Source organism: Oncorhynchus mykiss, chromosome 13 (genome assembly GCF_057628025.1).
Source record: "Oncorhynchus mykiss isolate SJ-2025 chromosome 13, ASM5762802v1, whole genome shotgun sequence".
Lineage (NCBI taxonomy): Eukaryota > Metazoa > Chordata > Actinopteri > Salmoniformes > Salmonidae > Oncorhynchus > Oncorhynchus mykiss.
The window spans coordinates 50114381-50124871 of record NC_143034.1 but is presented as its reverse complement, the minus strand read 5'-3'; the positions used below and the strand labels follow the sequence as shown (position 1 = coordinate 50124871).

Below are 10491 nucleotides of genomic sequence, written 5' to 3'. Positions count from 1 at the left end.
AAGCTCTAAATAATGTTTGAGAAAGTACCCGCTGCCCAGAGTACCCAACCCACTTACTCATCCACTCACCAGGCCTTATTCTAATTGGCAAGATATGGGAAATGTCTTTTAAATTCCAGTATCCCCATGAAGAATGTGTAGACACAGAGGGGCGTTTGTTGAGCTCATGTATTCTACATAATGATATTTCAGAGGTTTGCATCAGGGATTAAATGAACAAGAACCAGATTGTTTTAATGTGCTCCACAAAATGTATTTTTTTTTTACTTGCTATCTTTTACACTTTTAAACAGCTTACTGAACTGTGTTAACAACGAGACTGTTGACTGTACTCAGAAGTGTGAGAAAATACAGTCTGGTCACCAAAGCTGACGTGGTCTTTAGTTTGTCAACAGGGTACAAGGTCACGCCGTCAGTGTCCTGTATCAAGGCATTACAAAGCTATCAGAAGCTGGCCTTGGAGTGGGACACACACTGACTGTACGCACACACACACGTACGCACACACACACACACACACACACACACACACACACACACACACACACACACACACACACACACACATATGTACACACTGAGAGGCACAGAGAGCAGTGAAACAGTGAGGAGAGAGAAATGGAATGGGATAGGCCTGCAAAAGGGTGAATAGATGAATACTCTGTCAGAGGGACACAGGGGACAAGGGGCCACATTCTACATTTCAGAAACAGTGTAAGAGGGTGCCAACATTTTCCTTTCCCCCAATTTCTACCTTCTTGAACACACTGTACTGTTTTTCTCTGTGTTAGTGTATTAATTTGTCTGGCGCATTCTCTGTTCTTTTTATGTTGCTAGCAGGGATGTACTGTCCTGCAAATGATGCACTGTTGTCACGTGTTCTGGTGTCAATGTTGCTTTAAAAAAAAGACTGAAAGTGTCATGTTAAGGGAAAGTCATGTGTGGGAGGAACAGCTACTGTGTTTCAAATCCTCTAGTATATCTGCATTTGTTTGACATGTCGCTCTCTGAAACATCTGAGTACACTGAGGTGCAAACTAGTCCTTTGATCCACAGGAAACTGAAATGTTGTATCCACAGGAAACTGAAACCCAACATGCAACGTGTCAACTCCCTCCAGGTCTCTCTGCTTTAATGTACAGGGGAGCTACAGGATCTGTGGTCAATCAAAACATACACAGGGCTGACAAAGGGCAGCGGGAGGAAAGCTGAGTGTTGGTTTCCTCAGCTACAGCTCTGAAAATATCTGTCCCATTTGACAACTATTTACTTTTCCTTTGACCTTGTTGCTTAGATACGCAGAGCCCCTGGGTGGAGATTCAAGTTTCCTTTTGGCTGGTGGTCAATAACAATGTATTTGATCTATCCATTTACATTGAATACTATTGTTCACATTGAGTGTCTGTGTATGAACTTTCTATAGCGTTTTTGGACATTGACTAGAGACTTTACATGTGGATGCAGGATATATAACACAGACTCAGAGTGTCTTGAGAGCACTACAGTATGAGAGCACTACAGTATGAGAGCACTACAGTATGAGAGCACTACAGTATGAGAGCACTATTGAATAGTGAGTGTGTCAGAGACATGATTGGAATTCAAATGCTTGTTTTTGCAACAAGAACACACTGTTTGTTCTTATGGGGAGTCCAGTCCTCCCCTGTATATCACTTTGTCTCTCCTCTCCCTTCACCTCCCCTTTCTCTGACAACTAGTTAGAACCGCCTCTGACCCTAACTCAAGTCTAGAACTCCTTAGAAATAGCAGCAGCTGGAATTTTGTAAATACTTCTCTTGTTCTGATCCCCTGGTATGACTTATCATCACCGTATCTTATAAACACAGACAAGACCTGGGCTGATGGATGATGCAGGGCTAAGAAATAATCTAAAAGGCTAGAGCTTTAGCTAAATAATTCCATTGTATTAGTCCAGACTCCTACTGTAACTAGACTGAGGGACCCATTCAGACGAGTAGCAGATACGCCTTTTGATTGGATGGAGCTCTTGAGTTTTCCCACCTGCACTTGCCCACCTGTGGGTTGCTATAAAGCCTGTATACTGTATAAGATAGTGAGGCATTTCTGTGTTCTCAACATCTCTATTCTAACTAAATATCAGTCTAAGTCAACAGAGATGTTATTTGTGGATGGAGCCATCCCACCGCCCACTACCTCCCCCTCATCTGATGACTTATTATATCATCACCACTTCACCACTCAGTTCTGCATCCACTCTACCAGAGCACACATCACATGACCAAGATATTTAGTACTTTCCACGAGTCTCATAAATAGACAGGAAACTGCAGAGAGAAACTGGAAATAACAGGTCATTCTAGAATGCACAGAGATTCCGCCCTACTGCGCTGTCAACACTATGAAAAATTATAATAAAACTATGAATATAAATATTGTGAAATGAAATAGATGCAATCAATTGAGCGACTGTTCCCCTGAAATAAATAATATACACAACAAAATTAAAAGACAAATGACTTATTATGTAAATGTGATGGAACTGTTAATGTTGTTTGAAATGGAAGAACACAAACGCTGCATCACATTGCCTAATGCTGTTGAGTGGGTGTCAATCTGCGAGCTGGTGACCTGAGATGATTAGGCATAAAGCCTTTCAGCAAAAAATTAATATTGCTATTTAAATCTCTATCTTTGTTACATCTGCTCCTGCCACGCCCTCTACTGCTCATCCTGTGTCTCCTTGACTTGCCGCCACTCCCCCAGTACTCTCTCCCTCTCTCTGTGTGTGTGTGATTGTGTGGGTGGAGACAGGTGTGCTGGAGTCAGAGCAGATCCCCACCAGCTGCAACCTGTTCCATAATCAAGACCTTTACAAATACTCAGCCCTGCCACAATCCACACTGCCAGATTGTATTCTCTGCTCAGTCAGTCTATGCTGCTTGCCGTTTGTTGTGCCTGGTTTCCTTTGCCTGATGCTGTTTTCCTCTCAGCTACAATTCTGCCTGCTCTGACTCTGGTCCTTGTCTCCAGTTCCACGTCTCGTCATCCTGCTACTCTGTCCTGGATTCCCCACTCTACTACTCCCTTGGATTCCCCTCCAGACCTGCTTACCCTGTCCCAAACCCTCTCACTCCAGCCTCAGCCTCCGCACCTGGTTTCCTGCAACCCACCCGAGCTTCCCCGTTTTTCAATAAATACCTTGGTCACTTTATCCCAGTCTCCTCGACTGAGTCTGCTCTTGGGTTCCCCTGTTCCACCCGGTGTAACTATCTTGTCATTTTCCATCAATCTTTTTAGTTCCATGACTATAGGCATGCCTTGTGATTGGGCTACACACAATCCACAACTAGGCTACACAAATAAATAAAAACTATTGATCCTCTTTGGATGAATGATATGCCTACTACTGGTGTTTTCTTAATTGTTTAATTTCTTTCTGAACAGACAATAATTCTATAATTTTGGCAAATGTATTTCAATTTATCAGTGGTGAAATAAATGATTAAGAGCAACGCTGAAGAGATGACAGTTGCAGGCTCGTATCTATCAGAGCAGAGAGAGATCACAAAGTGAATTTCAAATCTAGTTCTATGAGAGATACAGGCGCGCTTCTCTCTCCGACCACAGCAATGGCCACACGTTGGTCTGTAGACTCTACAATGTTTCGCAAACCATAAACCGTGTTGGGCCCAACTCGAATCAATTCTTACCGTAGAATATCAGGCACGTTTTCACATTACGTTTTTTTAGGAGGCAGAATTAATACAGAGCAGGCAACTTGAATGAACTCTGATTGCTTTTATTATAATTTTTACATTACAAACAGTGGAAATCATTTTTCATGCGAAGAGAGCTACCGCATCGTGGAAAATGGGTTCCGGAATGAAAAAGTCCAAACGAGGTGCCGGGTCCTGTTCCATGGAAATTCCCCAAGTTTATATTGTTAGGTTTATTGCGCTTGATGGCTGAAATCGTTCGAAGGGGTCTTCCAGTAAAGAGCACGTGACTTCTCACTCTTTCCCGGTCCTGTTCTTGTAATTCAATACAGAGCCAAAATATAATGTGAGACAACTGACCGCTGCGCCTGTTGAAGAGTTGGGCTGTAGTATGCATGTGGGGACTGGACACTTGGACATCAGACACTGACCGCAAGGAATACCTACATTTTTCTACGTCTTTCTGGGAATAAAATATTAGTTTAATATCAAATGTGTGAAATAATATTTAGTCGGATTTTTCTTGGGTTTCACGTACTTCTCCTCTGGATGGCAGGTACAGTTAGTTTTGTTATACCGGTATTGAAAGATTTACGAATTTCAAGCAGAATAGGAACATTGATAACTCTAAACTATACCAGACATTCCAGTTAAGAGGGGTAAGAACAATTCAAATCCGCAATAACTGGATCGTCTTTCATAGTGCCCAGAGAAAAACTAAGAACCAATAACACGTTTTGGAATAACCAGGAGAGGGCAATGTAGTAGCGAATAAGATCTGTATGCTGGCAGTGAAGATGATGTGACATATGACACAAAATGTATTTTTTTAAAGTTGTGTCTTAATTGTTATGTCTTTGTCCAATATAAAACGTTCTAAAATGTATTTCCTATATTTCAATTACTGATTAGCAACTGGCTTCTGAAAAAGGCAACTAATTTGAACCTCTTGTTAGTTTACCATTCTGCATTCTAGGCCTAGACAGGATCATTTTTGTTTAAAGCTACAGTATGTCTGCTTGAGAATGAAAATTAGCTGATTATGGTCTCTGCCATGTGGTCTGACCTGTAGGTGGGCTGGCACATGCCGCCTGTCCTCTTGAGCTCAACCCTCCCAGATTGGTGGTGAGATATGGAGACTCAGTCTCAGTCAACTGCAGCACATCATCCACAGACCACGAGGGGATGGGCTGGGAGGCCACATTCGGAGGTACAAGTTTAGAACAAGATGTCATTGTTGTCACCTGGACTGTGAAGAATTTGACAGACTGGACAATACAACCTAAATGCTACATCACATCAGCAGATGGAAAGCAGTGTTTGGAAACGTTCCCTGTCATTTTATACAGTAAGTTGTTTTTCTTTTGCGTCTTGTAGTGAGTTTGGTCAGTGAAAACTATTATTTTGTTCTCACTACATGTAACTATTTTGTCTACAGAGATTCCAGACAGAGTCTCCATCTCTGTTCTGAGCCACTCTGGTCCCATGGTGGAGGGGACACAGTACCAGCTGCAGTGTGACATTCAGAACATCGCTCCTCTACAGAACCTGGTTGTGAAGTGGTACAAAGGGAATGAACTCTTAGATAATGTAACTTACAGTAACGTCAGTAAGAGACCAGAGGATGTGTCAGCTACTCTGATGATCAGCCCCAGTAGAGATGATGATGGAGATCAGTATAGATGTAGAGCAGAACTGGACCTGGGACCAGAGGGACCACAACCCCATCCTACAGTGACATCAGAACCTCTCAACATTACTGTGCACTGTGAGTTTATCAATACTCGATCTTGCCTCTGTACCCCTGACCAGGAGTGATGTTCTACAACTGTATACGTTTAAAACTGTCTAAAAGCACCTCCTTTTCTCCTCAGACGCTCCTGAGTTCCTTCCAGGAAATGACACAGTGGAGGTGAGTGCAGGCAGTGATGTGTCTCTGGACTGCAGTGCTGAGGGGAACCCTCCTCCTGAGCTGAAGTGGACCAACAACACTGCAGAGGGAAATGCCAATGAGATCACTGTGGGGCGCCTGCGTACTCTCAATATCTCCAGAGTAACAGCTAATGCAACTTACAACTGCATAGTCACAAATAGCCTGGGCTCCATCACCAAGCAGATACATGTCTTAGTAGATGTACCTCCACAACAACACCCAACGATGTTCTCCACAGCACCCTCAACTCCAGAAACTATGACCACCCTTCCAGGAACAGCCAAGCCAAAATGTAATTTCCAGCTCATCTCTGTGCTCACATGATTTAATTCACCCTCACTTATCTCACAAGGCAGAACAGTTTATATTTGATGTGGATTTCACATTGATGTCTTCATTCTTGTATGTTTTTACAGTAGTTACCTTTTCTCTTGAGCTCAACCCTCCCAGAGTGGTGGTGAGATATGGAGACTCAGTCTCAGTCAACTGCAGCACATCATCCACAGACCATGAGGGAATGGGCTGGGAGGCCACATTCGGAGGTACAAGTTTAGAACAAGATGTCAACGTTGTCACCTGGACTGTGTATAACCTTACTGATTGGACAATAGAACCCAAATGCTACATCAATCTCATTGACGGCGAACAACTCTCAATAGTACTTCCAGTCATTCTCTACAGTGAGTATTTTCCTCCTTGTGAATGTGAAAGGTATGTTTCTATTTAACTGTATATCAGCATTGAGGGTTTTTTACATTGTTGACCTCGTCTACAGAGACTCCAGACAGCGTCTCCATCTCTGTTCTGAACCACTCTGGTCCCATGGTGGAGGGGACACAGTACCAGCTGCAGTGTGACATTCAGAACATCGCTCCTCTACAGAACCTGGTTGTGAAGTGGTACAAAGGGAATGAACTCTTAGATAATGTAACGTACAGTAACGTCAGTAAGAGACCAGAGGATGTGTCAGCTACTCTGATGATCAGCCCCAGTAGAGATGATGATGGAGATCAGTATAGATGTAGAGCAGAACTGGACCTGGGACCAGAGGGACCACAACCCCATCCTACAGTGACATCAGAACCTCTCAGCATTACTGTGCACTGTGAGTTGCTGAGAACTGTTCATATATACAAACCACGCTAACGTTGTATAACGTTTGATAATATCTTGTCTCAAAGCACATTCCATAATTGCCTAATGTTCTACGGTGAAGTCTCACTCCACTGTCTTTTAATGTTAGAAGAAAATAATCAAACTTACAATTGTGTTTGTTTCCTTCACTGCAGTAATTCATTCAAGAAATGTGTTGTCATATTTTCACCACCTGCCTTTTTACTCCCTCTCTCTCTCTAAGATAAGCCATGCATCAATGCATCTCGACTGCCAGTGAGGATACCTGTGTTCAGGGGCTATCCTGAGGAGTTAGTGTGTGAGGCTGAGGGTTACCCACAGCCCAGGATAAAGTGGGTCTATGACCCAGCGAAGCATGTCAGTGAGGCGGGAGGCAACCTGACTGTCTTTGAGGCAGGGCTCTACAACTGCACTGCCACCAACGACGTGGCGACGAGCTTCATTGTGGTAGAGGTGGTTTTAAATGGTAATGGAACCTTTGTTAAACTGTATTAAACCCTTTATTAACCCATTATTTACTGTTTATGAAAGTCTTGTAGGACGTTTTCTTCTTGCTGGTCTGCTTCCTCCTCCCGTCTTTCTGGTCTCCTTTCTCTCTTTGTGTCTGCTATTCTTTGGTTGACGGATTAATGTTCTCTGAACAAATTGTCTTATTAACTTTTCACTATGCAGTTTTCCTCATTGTCCTTTACCCGTTGACTAATCCAATACCTCTTAGTTACTGGTTTCTGAACTGCTCTCCTCCTGCCACATTCTGTAGTCAGATACATGTAGTACATCTCTGCTGTGTGAGGGAGTTTGAACCAAAGCTGAAAAACATGAGGAGATGACGAGGGGACAGTATATTTTCGTTCACATATTAGATCAGGCATCAAACAAACTCCTAGGGGAGGGCACCTGGTGAGGCTAGGTAGAACATCCATCATTCATTGAAGAGTGTTGGGTAAAGTTGTTGAATATTTGGCAGTTTAGCTCAGTACTGACTGTTGCCTTGTAGAAGACTATTTCAAGGGTAAAGTTGAGCAATGTCCCAACTCTTACGGTATGTTGTAGATCTACTCTGACTAGTGGGATCATGTAATATTATGTTAAGTAATATGTGCTTATTCTTTCCTGTTGGAGGAAGTAGGATAAATCAGTGTATTGACGCTTCTCTATTTGATGGTGAAAATGGTACAGTCTGAGGTGGCGCCAGAACGTTAACAGAGTGTGATGGATTAATGGGTGTTTGTTGTTGTCTCTCTGGTCACAGAGGACTACCTGCCCCTCATAGCGGGCTTCGTGGCCTTCATGGTCGTGGTCATCTCGGTCATCTTCGTCGTCATCTACTCCATCTACTACAAGAACAACAAGATGGGCCGCTACAGCCTGAAGAAGGCCAAGCTCAGCAGCACGCCCAACGGCAACGTGGCGCAGAACGGCGGCCAGGACACTCCGCTCCCGATGACAAAACTGTCTCAGCCAAACATCTACTTCTAGGAGAACGAGTTTTATTGGGATGGGCCACTGAATGAAGAGCCCTCTTTCCCTGCTGAGAGACTAAGTGACAAAGTGAGAGACCAAGTGGTTGAGGTGGTTGAGGGGCTGGTCACAACTCATTCAGCTGTCAGATGCAGGTCTGGATTGTGATAGTTGGGAGTGTCTCCTGACTCTCCTCCAACCTCCCTATGCTTCATATGCACTCCCTTTCCTTTTTAGCACTAAGATTTTAAGTACAGATCAGTCCCTCTATTTCCCCTTCTACTGAAGAACCTGATGAGGTAGAATAACCTCTGTTTTTAGTGTGAGCTATATGATCTATTCTACACATTCAAAATCGCTGATCTTTTCTCTGAAGGACAAGAAGAGGCAGCAAATGGACAAGGTGAAAGCTTTTTGGGAATTGGCTTAATTGAAATATATGTTTTATATGACTGGTTTTGAAAAAACTGGTTTGTGTTGCATAAGCACCAACAAGGGAATTGTTATGTCATTTTGAATGTCTTTTTTTAGTTTGGTCTGATGACAATGTCATTTCTGTCACATTAAGCAATTGCTTGAAGAGCAGCACATGGTTGAAATTGTGAGAATGTCTCCTTTGCCTGGATGTGATGTCTTGCTTGTGACAAGCAGCTTGGAGTGTAAACCTACAGTACAATGGAGGCTGCTGAGGGGAAGACGGCTCGTAATAATGGCTGGAACGGAGTGAATGGAATGACATCAAACATGTGGAAACCATGTGCTTGATGTATTTGATACCATTCCACTAATTCCACTCCAGCCATTTCCACGAGCCCGTCCTCCCCAATTAAGGTGCTACCAACCTCCTGTGCTACAGTATATGCACACAACCTCTTTAGGTTGTGAGCACAATGATCCCTGAAACCAATTAATGTAGCCTACATGTGAAAAGTATTTTTTCCCCAGAGTACGGATTATATCGTGACATGAAGGGGGTCTCCATTTTTTTACGCGACTTCCTACATTTTTTGGGGGGAACTAATAGTAAAGATGTATTGTAATGGTAAACATTATTACCTTTTAATGTGGCATGAACACAAACAGTCATGATGCGTTCAACTGATTCGCAAAGAAATCACTTCAAAAATGAAGCTACCTGTGCACTTTTGTCCACAAAATAATTCCAGCTTCCAACAGTGCACCCGCCATTTCATGAAGGGAAAGAGACATCTGTTACAAAACACCAAAAAGTCTGATGACATTCGGCGATTGTCAGGAAGCCTACACTCTTGTAGCCTGAATTCATTGATGCGTCTTGCTGACAAATTGACAGAAAAAATATATAAAAATGTGGACACCTGAAAAGGGGCTGAAATACGGGACGCAACTACAGCTGTCTGTCCCAAGCTCATGCGAGGGCCCAGTTGAAACATTGTTGCAAAGCTCAAAACAGACATCAGAGAGGCAGACAGGCGGAGAATGAATGCGATTGAAAGAACAGTGGGGAACTCATTTAGGGGAGCTCATGTCTCATTTGGGGGTCGGAGCAACTCTGTTACTACTCTACACTGTTCCACTGCATCTGGAGTGTTCAGTGTTTTAACTGCATCACTGTAATGCCTGACTGCATTACAGTGGCGGTGGTGTGTGGTGTATGGTGTATCATGGTGTATCACCGTCCAAACTGCAGCAACTACGTGATGCCATCGCGTCAGCATGGACCAACATCCCTGTGGAACGTTTTTGACTTGTAGAATGCATGTCCCGAATAATTTAGGCTGTTCTGGAGGCAAAGGGAGTCTGACCCGGAACTAGATGGGTGTACCTAATGAACTGGCCAGGGAGTGTATATAACCACAATGTAAATGCATACGTTTTAGGCTACTTCATGTAAACTCAAAGCCTTTTGTGTATGTAATATAAAATATAGAACTGTATATTTATTAAAGTCTGTAAAAATGAGTGACTCAACATTTAAGGGCCCATAGAGTACCTGGCTAATAGATTGAAAGGGGGAGGGGGGGGGGGCTTATAGGGAAGGAGAGAACAAATCATATTGTACAAAGGGATGGTCAGTATAGAATTTCTATCAATATTGGTCCTCTGGTTGTTAGGAGAGAAAGTATCTCCCCTGATCCCCTTTCGCCACTGTATGTAGTCTACACAAACTTCTGTGGAGATCTTTTGTTTCACAGTCCTCTCATGTCAATACTACTGTATTAAGAAACCTTTTGTATAATATTGCTTTGAGTTATCATTAAAATATTTAGTTTTTTATTATGATAA

At 43.0% G+C, this 10491-nt stretch overlaps 1 protein-coding gene across 1 annotated transcript; it reads left to right on the top strand.

Moving 5' to 3' along the window:
* Window positions 1–3566: 3566 nt before the first annotated feature.
* LOC110486368 (vascular cell adhesion protein 1) lies at window positions 3567–10491 on the top strand. Its single transcript, XM_021557902.3, has 8 exons — window positions 3567–4254; window positions 4771–5046; window positions 5137–5466; window positions 5573–5923; window positions 6048–6311; window positions 6407–6736; window positions 6989–7231; window positions 8018–10491. Exons 1-8 carry the CDS (start codon window positions 4191–4193, stop codon window positions 8242–8244), a joined length of 2085 nt encoding a protein of 694 aa, XP_021413577.2. The 5' UTR covers window positions 3567–4190; the 3' UTR covers window positions 8245–10491.

Coding starts and splice junctions, on each gene's coding strand:
- LOC110486368 (XM_021557902.3), top strand. CDS start 4,191: ATGTGTGAAATAATATTTAGTCGGATTTTTCTTGGGTTTCACGTACTT. Junction 4,255..4,770: donor ACTTCTCCTCTGGATGGCAG/GTACAGTTAGTT, acceptor TCTGACCTGTAG/GTGGGCTGGCACATGCCGCC. Junction 6,737..6,988: donor TCTCAGCATTACTGTGCACT/GTGAGTTGCTGA, acceptor TCTCTCTCTAAG/ATAAGCCATGCATCAATGCA.